The 22,773-nt window shown below is 41.9% G+C and overlaps 1 protein-coding gene and 1 long non-coding RNA gene across 3 annotated transcripts in view; one reads left to right on the plus strand and one right to left on the minus strand.

The window, feature by feature from the left end:
- The window catches only part of F5 (coagulation factor V), a 30,888-nt gene extending 17,291 nt beyond the window's left edge, over positions 1–13,597 (minus strand). The window contains exons 1-11 of the mRNA XM_083500857.1: positions 13,485–13,597; positions 13,169–13,381; positions 12,546–12,689; positions 12,219–12,440; positions 10,031–10,196; positions 9,196–9,373; positions 8,525–8,627; positions 6,723–6,934; positions 4,919–5,069; positions 3,967–4,179; positions 866–3,167 (exon numbers count right to left, since the gene is read on the minus strand). Coding sequence (XP_083356983.1) covers positions 866–3,167; positions 3,967–4,179; positions 4,919–5,069; positions 6,723–6,934; positions 8,525–8,627; positions 9,196–9,373; positions 10,031–10,196; positions 12,219–12,440; positions 12,546–12,689; positions 13,169–13,381; positions 13,485–13,530 — 3,950 coding nt within the window. The 5' untranslated portion in view covers positions 13,531–13,597. The remainder of the gene's footprint in view (positions 1–865; positions 3,168–3,966; positions 4,180–4,918; positions 5,070–6,722; positions 6,935–8,524; positions 8,628–9,195; positions 9,374–10,030; positions 10,197–12,218; positions 12,441–12,545; positions 12,690–13,168; positions 13,382–13,484) is intronic.
- Positions 13,598–15,585: 1,988 nt separating this feature from the next.
- On the plus strand, positions 15,586–21,761 carry LOC310705920. Of its 2 annotated transcripts, none has more exons than XR_014525526.1 (4): positions 15,586–17,186; positions 19,725–19,876; positions 21,295–21,379; positions 21,485–21,761. It is a non-coding gene; the product is annotated as an uncharacterized lncRNA (long non-coding RNA). The 2 variants fall into 2 exon arrangements; XR_014525527.1 differs by having other exon boundaries at positions 15,586–16,984.
- The last annotated feature ends 1,012 nt before the right edge of the window (positions 21,762–22,773 follow it).

Genomic DNA, 22,773 nt, shown 5'->3' on the forward strand with positions numbered 1-22,773 from the left:
TCCTAACTGACATGACATTTTTGTTTTTAACTGCATTGTACATTTTGGATGTGAAATGTTCTACAAACAGCAGAGTGGGATAAAAATATTAAATATTAACCGATTTAATATAACTAAGCAAACATGGTTGCAATTGCTTGTCTGCTTAGAGGCGCTCAGTCTACTTCCTGAAACAGCCCCACAGAGGTATCCTGTGCTTTAAAGAAAGAAAATAAAGAGACTGGGTTGTGCCCAGCGCTGCTGTTCTGCTTCTGCAACATACTTCTGCTTCTGCAATGAATCTTTCCCCTCCTCTCCCTGCAGCCCCTCATGCACCCTCAAAATCTGCTCTAGAGGGTTGAAGGACCATCCTGAACAGATTTTGATGACGTATAGGGAGCAAGAAGGGAAAGTCGCCTTGCATGAGCGGAACTCTACGCATGACAAAGTGGTACAACCCATTATCCCCTAATGAATAAATTAAAAAAGAATAGTTTCCTAGATTTGTGGGCTAAACCACCTGATTCTGATGATCAAGAAGTACCCAAAATCGATCAGTCCTGATGGAGTGTGCGTGGACTGTTGATGAGTTGTTGCTTTATGGTTATATTATTGTTCTTTTCACCATTTGTTGCTTTATATTGTAAGCCACTTTGGGCAACCATTTGCCCAGAAACAAATGGGCTTATTTATTTATTTAAAATAAATCGAAACAGCCCATTAATAAAGACTGACGTATTCTAAAAGGTTTTAAGCTGCAATTCTAAACACAATTACCGAGGGGGGATTTGCATCTGAGTAGACATGTATAGGATTGCACTGCTTAGCGCGTTGCACTAAAGCCAGCAAGATGGAATTGGGTCAGAGAGAAATAATTCATCCAAACCTTTTTCTTGGTCCCGCATAATCCCAGAGAACCTCTTCGGTTGCAATGTAGTATCTCCTTATGTTTGCATTGTTCATAGTCCGGAGGTAACGCTTAGCTATGTCATCTGGGTTACGTGCTGTATAACTGTCAAGTCGGGGGTCTCTTATATATGGGTCGTGATAGTGTACTGTCTCATATTCATAAGAGCCACTGCTGCTGTCGTCATAGATTGTGCTGTCTATGTCATATTCCATATATTCCCCATCGTCGCCTATAAAACCTAATTTGACCTCTGGTTTATCCTCTTTTGGTGTCGAAGTATCATACACCTCATTTGGCAGCATGGTATGGTTGCGTTCAATGGAGGCTTTGTTGTTGCCAAATCCTCTAGGTGACAGTAGAGGTTTGGAAGTTCTCGGTGCTAAGACTCTTGGCTTTCTTTTCTTTCGCCGAGCCTTCTGGAAAGTTCCAGGTGTACTGATGGTACAATTCACCTTTCTCTTTTCATTCAGGGCTTCCTGCTTGTTATTCATTTCTAGTTGGCCTAACTCAAGCTGGGAGCCAGCTTTGTATGTCTCCTGCTTTCTCTTGCTAGGGAACATGGTATTTTCTGGATACAAGGTGACATTTCTGGAGCTGTTCTGTAGTTTATTGTCAACAGGTTTGGTGAGATCTGCTTCTGTATCATAAATCACCTTCTCAGAAACAATATTCCATTCAGAAGCCGTCTTTTTGGGAGGACACTTTGGCCTCTGCTGAGGTGAGTCCTTCAAATTCTCTGTGGGCTTTGGGATGGGAGTAGAAGCAAAGCTGTCTAACATACCATCAGAAGTCAAATCATCATATTGTTGATCTTCCAACAACTCTTGTTCAGAACCATTGTTTTCCACTGTCTCTGCTATAGCCAAAGGTAAATTTGTTGAAAGCAAGGAAAACTCAGTATTTGCTTCCTCTTCATCCTCATAATCATAAAGATAATGTGAAAGGTGACTGGCATCTAAGCTGGAAGCAGTTTCTGCACTGGGAATGGGAAGAAATGGAATATCTGAAGTGGTGTTGTCTAAAGCAGAAAGATTTCTTTTTTGTTGTACATGAAACAGCAGGGCATACATCTCTTTAAGGGCAAATAATACTGCCTCTGTTAGACCTTGCCTTTCCCTCTTTTCATGCCGTGTATCCTTTTCACCTTCGTTATCTTCTTGCTCCTTCTCTGTAGAAGGTCCATGCGAAGTAGGGTTACTTTTTCCTTGTTCAGCTGACAGGTTTCTAACCACTGCAGTCATATCTGCAATTAACGTGTCTTTTGCCAAAGACGTGTAATTAGGATGGAGAGAGTCAAGTGCAGCTGTATTCGGAGCAGTACTTGGACTTTTCAGCACATCATCACCATGTGAAGTATGGTTACTTTTGCCTTGTTCAGAGGACCAGTTTCTAACCACTGCAGCAACATTTGCAATCAAAGTATCGTTTGCCAAAGATGTGTAATTAGGATGGAGGGAGTCGAGTGCAGCTGTATTCGGAGCAGTACTTGGACTTTTCAGCACATCATCACCATGTGAAGTACGGTTACTTTTGCCTTGTTCAGAGGACCAGTTTCTAACCACTGCAGCAACATTTGCAATCAAAGTATCGTTTGCCAAAGATGTGTAATTAGGATGGAGGGAGTCAAGTGCAGCTGTATTCAGAGCAGTACTTGGACTTTTCAGCACATCATCACCATGTGAAGTACGGTTACTTTTGCCTTGTTCAGAGGACCAGTTTCTAACCACTGCAGCAACATCTGCAATCAAAGTATCGTTTGCCAAAGAAGTGTAATTAGGATGGAGGGAGTCAAGTGCAGCTGTATTCGAAGCACTGCTTGGACTTTCCAACACTTTATCACCATGTAAAGTATCACTGTTATTTGTGAACACCAGATGTGAGTTCACAGTTACATTACCATCAGTCTTATTGCGGGTGCTGTCAATTTCTTCTTGTATGGCAAGAGCAGTGATATTCAGCTTTTCTTCTTCTTCAGCAATCGATCCATTACGATGTGATCGAAGTCCGAGCATCAAAGCATACATATCTTGTTCTAAGTCATCTTCAGTTTGATCCTCATAGTTATCAAGGACATTTTCATTTATCATGCTTCTGTCCGCTTTCTCCTCCTTTAGTGCTGCTGTGTCACTTTTCTCAGATGAAAATGTGACCAGTGCATAATCTGAAGCGTCATCATAACTTTCTGTGTAATCAACATCATCACAAGTGGCATCTCTAAACCTAAGTCTCATTCCATTGCTCATCTCAAGGGAACCCCATGATGATAAAAGCCAGGTTCCTGCAAATTCAGAATAATGTGCATTATTCATACTACTTGTACAGTTTGCCTTTCTCGGACACCTGAATGTAAATTCTGTGGCTCACAAATGGTGGTAAAGGATTCACACCAAACCTTAATCTCATTACAATATTGCAGAACCAGAGAACTCTATTACAAATTATTTTATTTTATTTTTTGCAATATGTTGTCTCCCACCAAGACAGGGATGAGGAACCTGTGGACCTCCAAATTTTGTTGGATTACAACTCCTGAGCTACAGAGAGGCCCATCTGATAAAGAATAAAGGCTTTGTGTTACAACAGCTAAGCGAGTTCAGCAGCAAAGTGAGAAACCCAGGGCACACTACACTGACCCTCGTCTCCTTGAACCAAACAAAATGTAAGTTTCTAATAAAGTAACTCAGTAAACCACTAAACAGTTAGGTAGGTAGAAAGGCAGCAGGGGTGGAGGTGTCCTTGGTCCAATGAGCCCCTGGCTCTCTGGGAACAATTTTGTTCCTTTGAGGCCAAGGTGGCTGACCTGGAAAATCTGAGAGAGGCAGAAAGGTGGGTGGATGAGGCCTTTGGGGGATTTTGTGGTTTCGTTCCACTCCCAATAGCTCCACTAATGTCAGGGAGAATGCCACTCTTGCGGAAAGGAGACTATCACTCTAAAGAAAAGGGAAACAATCTGAATCATATGAATTCCTGGAAACGGCAGGAGGGGAGAGTGCTGCTGTGCTCAGCTTCTGTTTGCGAGCCTCCCATGGGCATCTAATTGGCCACTGTAAGAACAGGATTTATAGGTTGCTACTAACCGACGTTGTCCATGGTCACTGTAGCCGATTCACCACTCATTGGGAAAAGATGCAAGATATCTTGATGTTTTCCTCTGTTCAGGAAAGTATGGCCAGAAAGATGCACCGGCACTATCTCATCCTGCGTGCCAACACTGGTGAGGTGCCATTTAATAATATTAGCCTGACAAAATCCAAGGATATCTGTTCTATCAGATGCATAGCCATTGATAGCTAAAATAAAAACGACAACAACAATATAACAAAGAATATATAACTTTACCAGGAGCGTATCAAATTTCCAGATCCGATGGACATTATAACAGGAATGAAACAGACACCTGTAGGAACATGTCACACATAATGACATAGCAGAAATTTGGGCTCTACCACTTTTGACTGCATGGGAAGATCTTATCATTTAATTGTATTTTGTTTAATGTTCTCAGGCATAAAAAAGCTCCCTGCATCTAATAACTAACTCATCAAGGGGAAGATTACATTAACTTGGGCTAAGTTACTTCATGCAGGGAACTTTTTTTTTTACACAGGGCAAGCATTCAAAAATATGATTGCTCATTTGTAGTGTAAACATTTATAATTAACATAGGTTTTTTAAAATAGAACTGCATGTGACAGAGGCTGCAGAGTGTGGCAGAAAGTCCCGGGCTGGCCCTGCCCCAGACATTTTATCAAAGCAATCCGATGACAAGCTCAAAACAATATGATCCCTCTTCTCAAGTGGTACAATGTTGAATTTTGCCGCCTTAGTCTACCACTTTATTTCTATGTAACTTGTAGCATTGTATTGGTGTAGTGTAGTGAATGCCATCAAGCAGTCAAGCATTATGGAAACAGCATGCTATTCTTCCATTAAAAACAAAACAAAAAAACACCCACATAATTTTATTTCACACTACTGAAGTTGAGCTCTCACAGGCTTAGTGAAATGATGGGTCAGGTTTCTACTCACTGTGCATGACATTGGACTTGTAAAATCTGGGGTCATCTCTCTTAACAGTGAAGGGATTGCTGCAGAATCTCTTGATATTGTCCTCCAAATACCAGCTCTTGTTTTCATCAAAGACGGCAAAGAGGGATTGCTGCTCGTCGTCAGCCTTATTCTGGAAAGCATTAAGACATGCCATCATTTCCGATCGCATACCCTCTGCACTCCATTCTGACTTATAAAACAATGAATCTCAAACCTGGGCAGGCTGTTTAGGAATTCTAGACAATTATGCTGATTCCTTTCCTACCTGGATGATCAATCCAGTGGCATGGTCTCCTGTACTATTTAATATCTACATTAAGTTGCTTAGACAAGTCATTCAGAGAGGCAGATGTTATCAGTGTATATTCATAATATAAGAGATGAATTAATCAGTCAATTTTTATTTCTCCCAGTTTCTCACCTGTCCCATTTCTGCATATATTTGCATGAAAATTCATAGGCATTGTGTGCACATTTCTCCTAATATGCACATTTGTATGGAATTTAGCCTAGCATAAGTATTTTTCCAAGTGTAACAGAATGCATTTTAGCATTGTTTTCACTAATATATACATTTTTGTACCCCTTTTTTGGCTGGAGAGCTGCATGGCATAATTTGAAGAAGTGCAAATTTTGAAGAAGAGCTGTGTTTCATTTCATGTATTGATTCAGGAAGGGCAAACTTTATAGTTTCCCATTAAAATGCAAACTTAATCAATTTCTCCCCTTCGCTATAAGACACTCAGCCCTACTTTGACTATTGATCAGATTCAATGAAACCAGTATTTGGGTTCAGTAATGGAGTGGTAGAGCACAAATAAACTAAAACTCATTCCAGATAAATTGTTCATCTGACCAGGGAGGTAGGGTTCAACCTGGTCTGAATGGGGTCAAATTCCTCTTGAAGATCCAGGTTCATTGTTTGAGAGTTCTGCTGGATTCAGTGGTTTCTATGGCATAAAGTGCCTTTCATTAGCTCAAGTTACGGCACCTTTCTAGGTAGCCTGGCCACTGTTATCTATGCCCTTATAACCTTTGAAACCTCTGCTAGTAAGCAGGCCACTGGGCTAAGTTTTGTGCTAAATGGATCTGGTTATGCAGGATGCATCTTGCTTGTATTTAAAGAACCATACTGGCTACCAATCAATCTTTTTCCAGGCACAATCCAAGGGTTGGTGCTTATCTATAAAAAAAGTATTACACGACTCTGCCCAAGCACTACAGTCATCATCTGAGACCTTCTTCTGGATTCCTCCACCATATGAAATAAAGCTGGTGGCAACGAGGGAGTCTTCTGATCTATGGCAATCCATATATCTAATGCCCTGGTCCATAGGAGGTAATGTGGCACCAAAACATTCATTCCAATGCCAGGCAAAAATGTTTTTGTCCAGGCATTTTGCATGCGACTTCTTTGAAATGCAAATAGTAGCTTGGAGAGGGGATTTTGTTCCATCTCCATACACCCCCAGCACGGTCCTGTGGCTGCTCATGCTTCTTCATGGGTGCTGTTTACATGACTAAAATATGCATTCACAACTTGTCTGGCCCCAAGAGCCTAAGAGCAGCTCTGCTGGATAAAACTATCTGGTTCAAAATCCTGTTTCCCACTCACACCCAAGTCAGGGACAATCAGAAAACCTCTCAGAACCAGGCTTTCCAGAAACAGAACAAGCAAAGTGTGGATGAGCCCTTGGAGGCACACTGCCTCAGAACCTTGAGATAGCAGCGTTACGGCCGCCATCTTTTCTCTCTCAGTTTGCAATACTTGACAGTACCTTACCTGTGTTCCCTTCACGTCGAGTGCCTTGCGTTTGCAAACCAGAAGTGGTCCAATAAGTCCTGAGGCGATATCCCTTGTTATATCAACAGCACTATGATAAAATCTGGTGAGACACTGAGGATCTTTGCTTGTGGGTTCATCTGTGTCGAGTACAGTCCAACGATATGTGTAAATTTCCCCTGGTTGGACTAGTTTACCTTCAGTGCTGTTCTCTGGATGGAATAAGGACATAAATGGAGTAAGAGGATAAGAGCAGAAGCAAATGGCAGTTACCATGTACAGTGTGTAAACACTGTCTGCAGACCCCTTTCAGACACTCGGGTTCTGTGCTCTTTCCTGCTACAGCTGAAACACATCGCTTTTTCTGGAGTAAGGTGTGATTTCACATATTGTATGACTTTTATTCTGACATGCAGAAGGAGAAAGAAGCAGAGTGGAAACCATCAGGATCTCTCTCCTATGCCTCTCCCATTGGACTATTGTGCTTACATCTCTTCCTTAATCATGGAATCTCCACCCATAAGAAGAGCCTACCGGATCTGGCTAATGGCCCATCTCATCTAGCGTCCTGTTCTCACAGTGGCCAACCAGAAGCCCATGGGAAGCCTTCAAGCAGGATCTCTGAGCACAACAACCCTTAACACCTACAAGCTCTCTTCTTATAACAGAAAAGAGCTAGCCGGGGCATCTCAGAAGTCCAGTTGGCAGAGGGGTGTGGGGCCAGGGAAGAATGGCCAGGAGGTTGCTGCCACTGCCCCACCGCAGCATCTGTCATATGAGGTGGCCACTTCCCTCTGTGTCATGATGGGGCCAGCTCTGTCCTTAATTAGCCAGTTAATTTCTTCAGCTTTCCATTCCTATTCAAAGTACCCTTGGATGTGGGCGGCGCTGTCAGTTAAACCACAGAGCCTAGGGCTTGCCAATCAGAAGGTCAGTGGTTCAATTCCCCGCGACGGGGTGAACTACCGTTGCTCGGTCCCTGCTTCTGCCAACCTAGCAGTTCGGAAGCAGACAGTGGAAGTAGATAAATAGGTACCACTCAGGCGGGAAGGTAAATGGCATTTCTGTGCACTGCTCTGGTTCACCAGAAGTGGCTTAGTCATGCTGGCCACATGACCTGGAAGCTGTACGCCGGCTCCCTTGGCCAATAAAGCGAGATGAGCGCTGCAACCCCAGAGTCAGCCACAACTGGACCTAATGGTCAGGGGTCCCTTTACCTTTACCTCGGATGATACTGACTTTACAGTTAGCTTTGAAGCCCTTTAAAAAGGAATGGCCTTTTAAAAAATAATTTTTTAAAAAACGTTTTGAAAATGACAACTGGACACCTCTATCGACTGAACTGCTAGGGAAGCAATTTCATATATACACGGGGTATATATATATATATATATATATATATATATATATATATATATGCTTTCGTAGATTTTCACGGGTACAGGAATGCAGGTTTTGGTGTCTTCGGGTGTCTTCCCGTGTAAGAGTTGGGGTGTCTAGGCGACGTTTCGACGAGGTCTCACTCGTCATCTTCAGGCTGGTGCTTTCGGCTTCTTGTTACTGGAACAGAGCAGTTCTGTTCTGCTCTGTTCCAGTAACAAGAAGCCGAAAGCACCAGCCTGAAGATGACGAGTGAGACCTCGTCGAAACGTCGCCTAGACACCCCAACTCTTACACGGGAAGACACCCGAAGACACCAAAACCTGCATATATATATATATATATATATATATATATATATATATATATGCCACCATAAGAAAGATAGGAGGAAATCTAGGCAGAAGTAATGAATAACCAACCTTTGGCACCAGAAGGATAAACAACTCCTTCAGCAGCCTTTGAAAGCGTAACTCCATGCACATAAATACTGTAGGGTCGGCTGGCCATGTTTTTGAATACAATCTGTTTAAAATGTAGGTGGAGAATATGTGTTCAGTATGGCAATAATGCTTTATACAAGACGTTTGCAATAATAGTAGTAGAAGCTGAAGCAATAATAATACTAGGGGTTTTTTTAAAATAAAAAGGTACTCTTCTACTAACTATACCCAGAGGGATCTACAGGATAACCATAAAACCAATTGGAGGAATGCAACTAATAAATAATTTCTAGAAGCAACTGTATGTGCAGGATAAATTATTTGGTTAATAAGACTCACGGAGGAACATGTTTTATGCATAGGGTTGTCATCAACACAGCACTGCATAGGAGAGACACTGGTTTGGGTCCAGCCTAAATTAGTGGCACTTAAGCTCCACTGAAATCATTGTGAAAAGTTGGTCATGACTAAGTTAAGACCCATAGATTTCAACAGGACCCGAGTACAATTAGCTTCAGTTGGATGCAACTCAATATAAATACAGATGTTAAATTTTGGATAGTCAAAATGCATATAGCGTAAGTCCTATGCGTGAACTAAATAAAATGAAATTTTAGATTCTGTCCTTATACCTGTTGTTCAGTACTTACCTTTATGTTATCTCTGACCTCAGCGCTGATAAGAGGCCCCAGAATTCCATGTTGTTTGGCCCTTGTATCGTCTATGCGTTTGGTGAAGCTGGCATCTTTATATCGTCTGAATATGGCCTTTTTATACTTCTTGCCAATGTGATTGGAAAATGCTTCCAGATACTGAGTTTTATATTTCCTTTAAAATTGGGAAAATAATTGGGAAAAGAAAAGAAAGAAGATCTGTAATTGGGGAGATAGGCATCTATTTCTTTTGAGAGTACATCTATGTTGGTGGAAATGTTTATTTAGAAAAATCTACATTAACACAAATGATTATATGCATTGTAGCAACCCAATGAAACCCCAGTAAAAAGGCAGGAATAAATAGAGTAATGAAAGGGTTCTTCTGCACGTGTTACCAAACTGCTATTTTCACATTATATTTGAGCTTTCAAATAACATAAAAACCACCTCTGGATATATGGTTAGCACCATTTCGGTATTACTTCCAGAAAGAAATCTTTTTGCAAATAACACCAAAATGAGTGCTGAACTTGCTGTATATTCTGCTATATTTCTGGAAATGGCTTTTATATCCTGTGAAAGCTCAGGCACAATGCAGCAATTAACAGTCAGTGAAACATAAGGAGAACAGAATAAATTGTCATGTGAATGCAGCCTTGGTCATGTTCCTTAATTTCAGGGGATCAATTCAGAGTATTCTTTGAGAGAAGCCAGGATTGTTTAAAGTGGTGTGAGACTATTTTAAATGTTTAGTGTGGGTGGAGCCTAAGAATTGAGAACCTTATCCAGTCTATACACACCCCTCAACCAACATATTCTATCATGTTACCTATCAACACTGTCAGGAATTTCCGGGGCATAATCCCAGATTACTTCTTCAGCAGCGATGTAAAAGTCCCAGTCCTTAATCATCCGCATTTCTTTATAGGATAATTGTCTCGTTAAAGTGTCTGGATTTCCACAGTCTTCTATGTTGAGGTAACCATGCATTCCAGCTGAAAAGACAGATCATGACTGTTAGTTGTAAAAGAACGTGCATGCCCAAGGGATCTTCTTGTTTCTCTTCAGCCAAACCAGGTGGAAGTTCAAGATTTTATTATATACCGTATTTTTTGCTCTATAAGACTCACTTTTTCCCTCCTAAAAAATAAGGGGAAATGTGTGTGCGTCTTATGGAGCGAATGCAGGCTGCGCAGCTATCCCAGAAGCCAGAACAGCAAGAGGGATTGCTGCTTTCACTGCGCAGCGATCCCTCTTGCTGTTCTGGCTTCTTTCAGAATATTTTTTCCCCTTGTTTTCCTCCTCCAAAAACTAGGTGCGTCTTGTGGTCTGGTGCGTCTTATAGAGCGAAAAATACGGTATGTATTTTACTAGAGACCTCTGAAAGATGTACATTTGTCTCCTGCCGCGATCAAAATCTCCACCACTTTAGCCAACAAAAAGAATCTATGAGCCATTCATTACTCTCTTAAGGTATAAATAACAAAGCCATGTTAATGCATCTTGAAACACACAGCAGTATGTGGAATCCATTTGTGCCCTTGCACCCATGGGTATATGATACACTGGTTACCCTGCACTAACAGAAGGCAGGGTGAGATTTTCATCAATTCCTCCTCCCTTCTGGGGCCCCACCTTCCCCAGAACAGGTTGGGGGATTTCCCAGAACAGTGTGGGAGGTGGCATGGGAGGTTGCATGGGAAGGGGGGAATCTGTGGACATTGCCTCCCCTCTTCTTCCTTTAGCAGAGGACTCCACTAGATCAAAACCTCTTCTGCAAATGGGAAGACTCTTTCCATTCAAGGAACGGCACAATTCAATACTGCCTTGTTTGTTTTGGAGTGTGACAGAGCCTTTTGGAGACCTGACTTATGCTCATGATTCACAATGCCATACTTTTAACAAAATTAAACAACGTCTTCATAGGGACAGGCTTGGGTTTTCTCCAGGATGCTAAATAAATCCATGCAGCTTCTTCCTAGTAATAGCTGTACAAGTGCAAAAATTATTTTGCGGTATGTCTTTACAAGTGATAGTTCTGCATAGTTAGTAACAACTAAGATAACTAAACAAAGCATTTTCACTGGCTTAATATAGGTTTTAATCAACTAAATGTACATAAATGAGCATATTATGATAATCTCAATGTAAATGCATTGTCGAGACACTGAAGACAGCAGAAGATAACTTTAAGAAACAAAAACTACCACTTATTGTTAAAAGAAAAAAGAAGTCTCTTAATATTTTATTTTATTTTTTCATTTCCTATTACAGACACATCAGAACCAAATTGGTCGCAACAAATAAAGAAGTTGCTCTTGGCTCACAGCTTCACCAACCTAAATGTTTCCTCATGAGTCAAAAGCAGCTCCCACTGGCTAATCTAGTAAAACTTTGCTTTATTAATCTAGTGACTAAACTGATAAAGGTTTAGACTTATCCATAGGCATTTGTACTTAACCAATGAAACAAAAGACATTTGTACTGTCTTCTTAGTTAGTTAGTTAGTTAGTTAGTTAGTTAGTTAGTTAGTTAGTTAGTATGAAGGGTCAGCTTAACTAACAACACATCCAAAGGTTTAAAGCGAATCACATGACTATCTGGACAGATGGCAGTGGCCACTGAAAATCACTGCATGTACAGGGTGAGTCTTTTAAAAGAGGCCCTATGGAACATGTGTACCCTGTATCCACAGGGCCTCTTTTAAAGGACTCACCTTGTATTTCAGTGGTGAGCCAATTGTGGACAAAGGACACTTCATGCTTTGAGCACACTGCCACTACCCCCCGCTAACAAAATACAGTTGTAGTTGCAGGTGTCTTGTTATTCTGTAGTCAATGTATGCAAACCGCAGTTCTAACTTATGCCAGATTGTTTTCCTAGCCCCCACCCCACCCCCATCACCACAAGTGCTGCCATAGTTAAGATGATTTTGCATGTTTTGTACAACTGCTATATGAGAGAAGGTAATGAAGGCTGCAGTTGCACCAATGCCTGCTGAAGAAATATCTCCTTGCCTTGCAGATGCTTTTCAACAAGGGACGATATGAGCCACTTTCCTGTCTTGCTCACAGACATCTTTGCTGTTGCTGATGCTCCTGCGACAAGGTTGATCGTTGACATTTTATAGTGGTTTTGCTCCAACGTTTGCCCATTGAAATGGACCGAGAAGATCTCAGGTGCAGAACTCATCCCTATCAAATGCCAACTAATGTTATGGTAAGCACAGGCTTGTACATCTGAAACACAAAAGAGCAGCAGTTGGAAACTTTTGTTTCAAAATCACTGTACCATAATGGCAGTCAGCCAAGCAAATCCATCTAGGTTAACAGGATATACAGTACCTGGCAGTGTTCCATTAGCGTAGCCATTAATGGTGTACATGAGGGAAGATCCTTTTTGCCAGCTTTTGCTTTCATCAAACACAGCAAACGTCAGCACATATTCCCTGTCAAAAAATTTCTGTGTTCCATTTTCATGCAGGCTTCCTAGAAGAAGAAGAGGCTGTCACAGACATCGGGGCGTGAGGGGGGGGACAAAGTGTTTTATCAAATAAGACATAGACAATGAAGGACCTCTGCTTGGCAGGGGGTTGGACTCGATGGCCCTTGTGGTCTCTTCCAACTCTATGATTCTATGATTCTATGACCCCTAGGAAGCTGCCCATCAAGTTCATTACTGTTGACAGTGATTGACAGCAGCTCTCTAGGGTTTCTCTCCCAGCATAGGCACCAACTCTATGGGGCTGAGGACACCTTAGCCAGACCAAAGTATGAGGGGACAGGGCTGAGTCTTGAAGAGTTGGGCCTGCTAGAAGAGAAATTATTCCTGTCAAAAGGGCCTAGTTTGTCAGAGGCCAAGGAGCTGAGGCAGATGATAAACAGGAATGCATGTGTGGGAAGAAGGGACATTACAGATAATCCCCAAGAAACACTTGCTGGTTTCTTCAACCTAAATGTTTTATTACCGTTTTTACATATCAGCAAGGCACCGATAAGGCCAGAATTGAAGTCTTGCACCATGTTTTTATGTGAGTAGTAGGCATAGGTGAGGCAAGGAGGATCAGCCTCCCGTGGTCCAGTTCCTGCAGAGGCCTTCCACACGTATTTATAACTTTTTCCAGGAGGCACAGCATCATCCAGTTTTTCGATAGGCAATGTCTTGTCGGAATATGAGGAACCTTCAGTGGCAGGGAAGCAAGGATTTGCCATGTATTATTCATACATAATCATACCAACAGTGCCCTTATGAAGCAATGAATAAATAAATGTACATGCACCCACCTATCCATATACACGCCGAGTCTAATGTCCTCTTTATACCAGGCATGGAGAACCTGTGTCTTTTCAGATGCTGTTAAACTGTAATTTCCATCACTCCCTGCCCATGGGCCATGCAAGCTGGGAGTGATGGGAGTTGCAGTCCAATAAAATGTGGAGTGTCACAGGTTCCTCCAATCTATCCAGCTTTCTTATACAGCCTGAGGATTGTACATGCACATACGGTACAGGAGAACAGGTACTTATTCCCAGATAGCCCTACATAGGCCCCTGCACACACGGTGGGGGCAGGGGAGGTGCAGCTGGGTACACTTGCCCTGGGCCTTGGAGGGCTAAGCCAGCTGGAAGGGGAGGGGTGCCAGAGGCTGTCATACCGAGAACACCCCGTGCTTCCCAGTCATTTGGGGACAAGCTCTGGATGGGCCTGGCACTATTTGCTATTGCTGTGCAAACTGAAACTTGCCAATTCGTTTCAGTTTACCATTCTCCTCTACAATTGTATATCGAGGGCTCTTTTACAGAAATTACTTGGAAGAACATATTTCCATTTACTCGTGCAGATGGCATATGGATATGCCTTCTCAGCTCATTCTAGAAGAATTAGTTCTATTTAATATGCCACTATTTAAATATTAAAGGCATGACAATATATTTCTGGGGGTCAGGTACACCAATTTGGTATCATTATCCCTTGCAATTCAAACAACAACTTGTGTCCGTCACTGGCTGATGCCTAGTACAAAATACAGGAGGGCACAAATCTAACATTCCTCATCAGGAAAAGCTGCATGAAGCCCAACAAAATATATCTCATTGTTTAAAATGTTGATATTTCTTGCACTTGCAGTTTACCCCTAAGCCAGGTTAAAGTATATCCACTTTTACTTTTCCTTCTAAGAGCTGGGGATCTGATCAAAATCTGAGGCAGACCTTAGCTTTTCTGATGTTGTTATATAGTTTAGTCACTAGGTGGCATTTGACTTCATTATATCTGAGTGAACAGGCTGAAGCTTCTTGTTATGGATTTGCTCTTGTTTAAAAGAAATAATAACGTTCTGGTCTAGTTTCCTGACTGGTGTGTCTTTTACGTTTTCCATTACAGTCATATTTCCACTAATGGGAGCTCTGGTTGGCTGGTCCTGATGGCCGACGAAGCCAGGAATATGAAAGGATCGTCACCGGGATATCTGACAACACAGTCACATTACCAGCACTTACCTTCTGAATGTTTGCTGTACGCTATGCCTTGTGGGTGAATACTCAGTGGTTTATTAGCCAGGTTCTTAAAATGAATGACAAGTGTATCTCCCACTTCAGCACGTAGTGTTGGCCCCAGAAGCCCTACCAAAATGATAATATTTTTTAAAGAGAGAAAGAGAAATCCCTAAAATACACAACATGGGAAAAGAGACTTGTGTTGTGACTGAGAGACAAACTTGCACACACAAGTGGCTATTAGAATGCACCATCATTCCTTAGGGCAGGAATGTTATCATTTGTTAACACACACCAACCTTCCTCCAATAAATTCAGAACAGCAATTGAGTTTTATGCTCGTTTGTGATGTAAGAAGAAGATGATAGCTATGCTTATACAGGCAACTCCCCATCTTCCTGGGGGTTTCATTCCAAGGCACCGCACATTTAATTGAAATTGCTTATACAGTGGTACCTCGGGTTAAGTACTTAATTCGTTCCAGAGGTCTGTACTTAACCTGAAACTTTTCTTAACCTGAAGCACCACTTTAGCTAATGGGGCCTCCTGTTGCCGCCGCGCTGTCGGAGCACAATTTCTGTTCTCATCCTGAAGCAAAGTTCCTAACCTGAGGCACTATTTCTGGGTTAGCGGAGTCTGTAACCTGAAGCGTATGTAACCCGAGGTACCACTGTATTGGGAACCAGTGTTAGAAACTGAGATATGAAAGCTAGGAGCTAAATGGCACCTTAAACCTAGGTTATGGGTGCAAAAATGAAAAGTCTAGGTGCAGATTTTTTAATAAAAAGAATACAAAGCTGAAAAATGAATGAACCGCACATAAAATATTATGTTCATTTTTCACATGGTCTGGTCCTTCCCCTGTCCAGCCCACTAATATTCTTAAGAGGGTCTCTTCTCTAGTCTTCAGAGAAAGGCTGCAAGTGGAGAGGCAGAAAAAGGTCCTCCTTTCCTTCCCCTCTGCTGTTTCAATCTGAAATCTTAGGTGCAGTACTGTGCCCAGAGCTCAGAAACTGCTCACGCTAATGAAATTCACTGTCGCAGAAATGCACCTAGAACAATGGGCGTTTCACTGTTGGGAACACCATTGAAAAAGCCTGCAAACACCATCTAAACCTCTGGAAACCATTGGAAAACCCTTAAAAACAAAAACAAAAATCCACCAAACTCCACCACAATTGCTCCCTCCAAACCTCCTTGCTCAAATTCCAACTCTCCACAGGCCTCAACAGTCAGTGCAAGGGCTCCTAGGATTGTGCTTGCAAAAGCTTGTGGAATTGCTAGACGCTATTTCTGCTGTTTTTGCTCTCTTTTAGGGTCATTTTTGAGCGGCACAGGTGGGGAGGGTGAGCAGAGCGAGAGGGCAGGGAGGGTGAGCAGGGCAGGTGGAGGTATGGCAGTGGTGGCAGAGGGCCGAGGTAGCCTGGGCAGGCAAGGGAGGTGGTGGGCATGCAGCCACAGCATGGTGGAGGGGCTCCAGATTTTGGTAAGTAAAAGTTGGAGGGCATGGTTTTGATGATTCCATTTTCTTTTGAGCCTGTGGCCTAGCTAAACTTAAAAAGCCTGTGCCTAAATTTTGCTTTACAGTGGTACCTCGGGTAAAGAACTTAATTCGTTCTGGAGGTCCGTTCTTAACCTGAAACTGTTCTTAACCTGAGGTACCACTTTAGCTAATGGGGCCTCCCACTGCCAACGCTGCGCAATTTTTGTTCTCATCCTGAAGCAAAGTTCTTAACCTGAGGTACTATTTCTGGGTTAGTGGAGTCTGTAACCTGAAGCATCTGCAACCTGAAGCATCTGTAACCTGAGGTATCACTGTATAGAACTGAGCTTTCCAAACGGTCCATGTTGGTGACACGCTTTTTAGACATGAATCATTTCACGACACAATAATTCAGTTTTGCATCATTTCGTGACTCAGTAATTCAGTTTTACTATCAAACCGGAGGTTAAACTAATTCCTTCGTGTGACACACTTACACATTGCAGCTGACACACTAACGTGTCGCGACACAGTTTGGAAAGCTCTGGTATAGAACAGGTATTTGCTGCTTATGTAGCAGATACTCGTTCTGGAACACTTAAAAGAATAAACCGGTAGAATCCATGGTGACCGCTGTATGCATGAAAAGAGAATCGGCTAGGCGTGACAATTGTGCTTAATCTTGAATTGTTTTGCAGGTAGATGAAGGAAGATATTGGGAGACATTTAATGAATAGGAAATTAATCAAAGTATGAATAAATAAAGACATTGAAAAATGATTATATGTAATCACATGTTATTATGGTGAGTGATCTGAAGAGTTCATGTTCTAATTACCGTAATATGCCCAAGCAGGGAGCTGAGCCTTCCAGTGCAATTCTCCCCACCCCACCCTACCAACACATTGAAGGAATGCCCGAAAAACCTAGTCACTTAAAAACAAGGAAAATTGCATACAAAACAGAGGTACAAGCAACTAACAATATTAGACCACTCCGTCAGCGTGGTAAGAAACTTTGTATTCGGGCTCCGTATACGTTACTGACTTGACACACAGCTGGGTTGTTATTTTTCTCAATTTAGATTGAGACTGGGGGGCGAGGAGCATCAAAACACAGTATTTCATAAGAAATGACAGAATAGATACAGAAGAAGAAGAAGAAGAGTTTGGATTTGATATCCCGCCTTTCACTCCCTGTAAGGAGTCTCAAAGCGGCTAACATTCTCCTTTCCCTTCCTCCCCCACAACAAACACTCTGTGAAGTGAGTGAGGCTGAGAGACTTCAGAGAAGTGTGACTGGCCCAAGGTCACCCAGCAGCTGCATGTGGAGGAGCGGAGACGCGAACCTGGTTCACCAGATTACGAGTCTCGCTCTTAACCACTACACCACACTGGCTCTCAGAGGTTTAGGCTTTAGTGGTTTAGCTGCAGGTCTACCCCTTTTCAAATGAGTGGCTACCGCTCTTAACCACTACACCACACTGGCTCCCAAGATTGATTCTGACTAATGCTGTTTGTACACCGCTTCCCACACCAGCAGTGGGAGCATACATGTGCAGAGCAAATGGGTGGGTGTACACTGTCTTATTTATTGTTAGAAACTACAATAATGACCTGTTGGCATTGGTTCTGTTTTATCATATCAGGCCAACCGCTAGGAAGAGAAGGCAAACTGGCATGCAAGAGGGTGGCATGTTTTGCAAGACCCTTTCTCCCACTGAAACAGCACTGTATGAATCTGTAGTTTCCGTGGGAAATGATATGCAAAACCCACCTTGTAAACTCATTCTTTTTTCCTATATGTTTCAGTGGGGTGAAGCAAATACCCAGCCACTCTGCTAGACAGTGGTACCTCGGGTTAAGAACTTAATTCATTCTGGAGGTCCATTCTTAACCTGAAACTGTTCTTAACCTGAGGTACCACTTTAGCTAATGGGGCCTCCTGCTGCTGCCGCGCCGCCACCACACGATTTCTGTTCTCATCCTGAAGCAAAGTTCTTAACCCGAGGTACTATTTCTGGGTAAGCGAAGTCTGTAACCTGAAGCGTCTGTAACCCGAGGTACCACTGTACTTATTTATCATTAAAATTTATAGAAGACTTTGTGTGTCATGCAGGAAATTCTGGAACAATGTGGAAGTGAAAGAAGGAAGCCACAACTCAGTCTTTGTGGCAACGTGCAAAATAACATTGAAAGGAACAACTGCTAGGCATCCTTTGTATATTTTGAGTCAGCGATACAACACTAGTTACTGAAATGATTAGTCACTTTCTAGTTAGCTGTTCTGGACAAGTGCATTTTTGGTATCTGGGGTCATTAATGGGACAATGGAAACTATCTAATTATCAGTGCAAGGAGAAGAACAGAGTAATTTGGAAAAAATGACTACTGATCGTCTCCTGGCCATGCTCCTTCTCACTGCTGTTGCTACCTGTTCACCTGCCTTTTGCAAGCAGGTGGCCAGGGATATGAAAGAGCAGCAGGATCCACCTACCTCTACCTCTAAAACTTAGAAAAAGAATGTGGAGTATTTTCAGGCTGAGGGCCACATTCCTCATGGACAAGCTTCCAGGGGCCATATGACAGTATTAGGTGTGGCCAGGGGCAAAAGGTGGGCAGGGTCATAGCAGATGTGACTCATGCCTTGAACACTGGGCTGCATTCCAGCCAGGCAAAAGTCAGACGTTTCTATAATGTGCCCCCCCCCCGCCCTTCTCTCCATCCAGCTAAATAAGAAGCCGCTGAGTCAGGCACTCAAAGAGGATAGGGTAGACCCATAGGAAGGAAGAGGAGAGGCAGCAAAAACAAAGCCCTACTGGGTTCACGTTGGCCAGGTGGGAGGGTGTTTCTCTAGGTTTTGTGTTATTCATTTTGGGGCTACTCTTTTATTTTATTTTTTAACCTCCTCATTTGTCCCTGATCAGTGTGCCAACTCCAGGGCAGATGTACTCTCCCCACCCACGCTGTTTTGAGGCCATGTCTAGGGAATAAGAGGACTTTGGCTTCTAAACCTCCCTTGACCCACCCCACCACCAGAGTACCAGTGGCTGAGTGGCAAGGATAGTAGTGGTTTCTCTGCAAATAGGATGTCCCGCCTCTGTCTGCAGACCTGCCTTACTGCAGGCCGAGGAGGGAAATCCGCTTTATCCTCTAACCTCAGGAACATCCATTGGATTGTGACCTAAATGGGTAAATAAACTTGTAGTGGCTTAAAATGTTGTTAATTTGGATTTGTGACAGCAGAGAGATTACACCATGCTGTGAAAATTTCACCAGCAATATCTGAAAATCATGCCGTGTTTACCTGATAGAGCATTTCTTGGTTTTTCCTTTTTGAAATCTGCTTCATACTCGCTGTAGATAATTTTCTTAAATAGATGATCCGATTTTGGTAATCTGAAATAGAAGAGTCTTAAAACTATCACAGGAAATAGCTTCCGTGTGGAAGATACGTATAAGAACTCTATGGTGTAAAATACATTATGCAAGTTAAGCACAGTTGCAGAAATCAACATGTGTACCAAACACATTTTGTATTCTCAGCAGAACCACCTGCTGAAACAAAGACAGGAGACAGGGCCTTTTTTGTAAAGGCGAAAGATTTATACGATCTGAGGATAAGCCAAAGTTTTTATTGGTGGTTGCAAGAACAAACGAGCCCTATATTCCAAACAAAGTGCTTGATTAACCTGGAGGTAGGCTGTATGAACTCTGTATTGATTTGTAATGTTTTGTTGGGTCTCTGGACCGTAATAAAGATTGTTGTTGTTGTTTTGTAAAGGCACCCCATCTCTGGAATTTTTTCTCCCAAAAAGTATGCCTGGCACCATTCTCATTTTCTTTTTGGCACCATGTGAGCACTTTTTTTTTCTTCCTCTGGTCTTTTAAAAATGTGTGAAGAGGTTTTACATGGGCATTTTACACTACATTAAAAAAAATATGTGGTTTTCAGTAATATACATTTCAATAACTTTACAGTCATTTTAACATTTCAAAACTCGACTTCCTTCTTCCTCTTTCTGTGGTTCCTTAAATTTATATTTATCATTTGCTGCATATTCTAAATTAACTTAACTTATTCTTTTATTCATCTACTTTAATTATTTACTCTTATGAAACTGCAGGTTATTACAATAATCCTGCCAGTGTCCATATCTGTTTCACAATTTATTTGTACATATTCAATAAACCATTTCCATTTTTTATAAAAAGTTTGTCTTCTTTATTTCTTATTTTTCTGGTAAGTTTCACCATTTCTGTATAGTCCATGAGTTTTTGTATCAAATCTTCTTTCGTCGGGACTTCTTCTTTCCATTTTTGTGCAAATAACATTCTTGCCACTATAGTTGTATACATGAATAAATTTCTATACTGTTTCGGTAGTTCTACCCCTATAATTCCCAGTAGGAAACTTCTGGGGTTTTTTTTTAACGGATGTTATTATAAACATTGTTTTCAATTCATTATATATCATTTCCCAGTAAGCTTTAACCTTAGTGCAAGACCACCACATATGATAGAAAGTATCTTCTTTCTCTTTACATTTCGAACACTTATTCATTTTTTATTTATACATTTTTGCTAGTTTACTTGGTGTTAGATACCATCTATATAACATTTTTATACAGTTTTCTCTTAAACCATAGCATGCTGTAAATTTTATACAGTCATACCTCGGGTTATGAACGCTGCGGGTTGTGCGTTTTCAGGTTGTGGACCGCGCCAAATGGGTTACTTCTGGGTTTCGGCGCATGAGCGCAGGATGACATCACACGCATGTGCAGAAGCACCGAATCACATCACACACATGCACAGACATGGCGCTTCAGGCTGTGAACGCTGCGGGTTGCGAACATGCCTCCCGCACGGATCATGTTCGCAACCCGAGGTATGACTGCATCTGTATTCCATAATTATTCCCATGCTTCCATAACTATATTATAACCAATATCTGTTGCCCAATTTTACACTACATTGTTTTGCTATGCTTTATTGCAATTTTGAAGTTATTAGTTTATTGTTAACTGAAGAGTGGCCAATAAAACCACTAAATAAACTATAAGGTTATTTTTCAGAATTTACTATATCCTAATCTATTCCAACTCTGTGTTAGGGCTGGCTTGAATGGAATAAGCCTCAGAGATGTACACAAAAGCAAGAATATGTGGAGGATCAATAGGAGGAAATCAGGAAGGCAGGTGTATGTGCTTCATTAGAAACTTTACTGAGACCCCTCAAATTCCTGAGCCTTTGTAAAAAGCTGCCACAACACACTCAGATTTAACATTGCTCTGTTTCGAAAGAAAAGCTGAGATTTTTAAAGAAGATAGAACATGCAGACAGCCCCACTGGACCATGCCAACAACCCATCTAGTCCTGTTCTCACAGTGGCCAATGGCAAGAACCTGCCTCACAGATTCAAGATTATTGAGTGCATTTTTTCAACTAGTCATTCAAGAGTGAGCCCAGAATGTATGGGAGCTCCATAGGTGCATCTGAGTGCGTATGACATTCTGGCTCAGGACATTAGTCCAAAAGGCAAGTTACAAAGGTAAGTGACAGATCTGTGGGTTTACCCAACAAGACAAAGATTTGGGAATGTGAGGCTGCAAATATTTTTAAGGAGGCTATGGGCCTATCCAAGGTGGGGTGGAGGCAGCAGCTGCCCACCCTGCATCAAGTAGAACAACAGAAATACTTAACTAACTGACCAATCACATCAGTTCTGACCCCCCCCATAAAAGTCCTGCCCCCCCCACCTAGTCCTGCGCCCCCTTAACAAAAATCCTGGCTACACCCATGAAGGAAGCCAGGACAAAAAATAAAAATAAAAATCTCCACTTGCCTAAGAAGCTAGCAGAGCATCATTTCTTATTCTCAATCAAGGTTTGGGAATGCCTTGTGACATTTTTACATAAAAAGTTAAAAGGTGCCCTTGAGGCTCTCTCTTTCCTCTTGTTGGCATCTAAGCGTGGGCAAGTGATCAAATGGACATTCTCACCCGCACAGGTTTATATTTGCATTGCAAACCAGTCTAAGGCTGAAATTAGATAGGACAGCAGACGTGATGGCCTGCACATCTCCTCTCTTTCTCCCTATTTAATAGGTAGTACTGTATTTCTGATATGGCACACAGAAATAATGAACATACACAGTCAAAACCATAAAGCTACTTAAAACCAAACAAGAAAATACATCACAAAGTCGAAGAACAACAGCTGCACATCTGAATTTTCTCTTGCCTGCATGGAAACAACTTCCTTGCACTTAACAAACTAGTATATCAGAGAGAAAGAAGCCTCATGTGAGCAAATGTCATTATTCTAAGTGGTAAAAAGTGAATAAGCAGCAAAATGCTGAAAGCCAACAATAGATAGATGAAAATAATGATGAGTAACACTAGCAGAAAATCTATCCAAAAATCACGGCAGTTTAGAAGTCACACCATTGAAAGCAATTTAAAACTAACATTTATCTTGGTTAACCTAGCAGCCCATTCTTCAGGGGTGGGGAAACCTCACCTTCCCATTACACCCCCAAATAAGCTACACACATTTAGTTACCTGGACAGGTCTTCTGCCTGGGAACTGTA

This window comes from Podarcis liolepis (genome assembly GCF_965112155.1).
Source record: "Podarcis liolepis genome assembly, chromosome: 4".
NCBI lineage: Eukaryota > Metazoa > Chordata > Lepidosauria > Squamata > Lacertidae > Podarcis > Podarcis liolepis.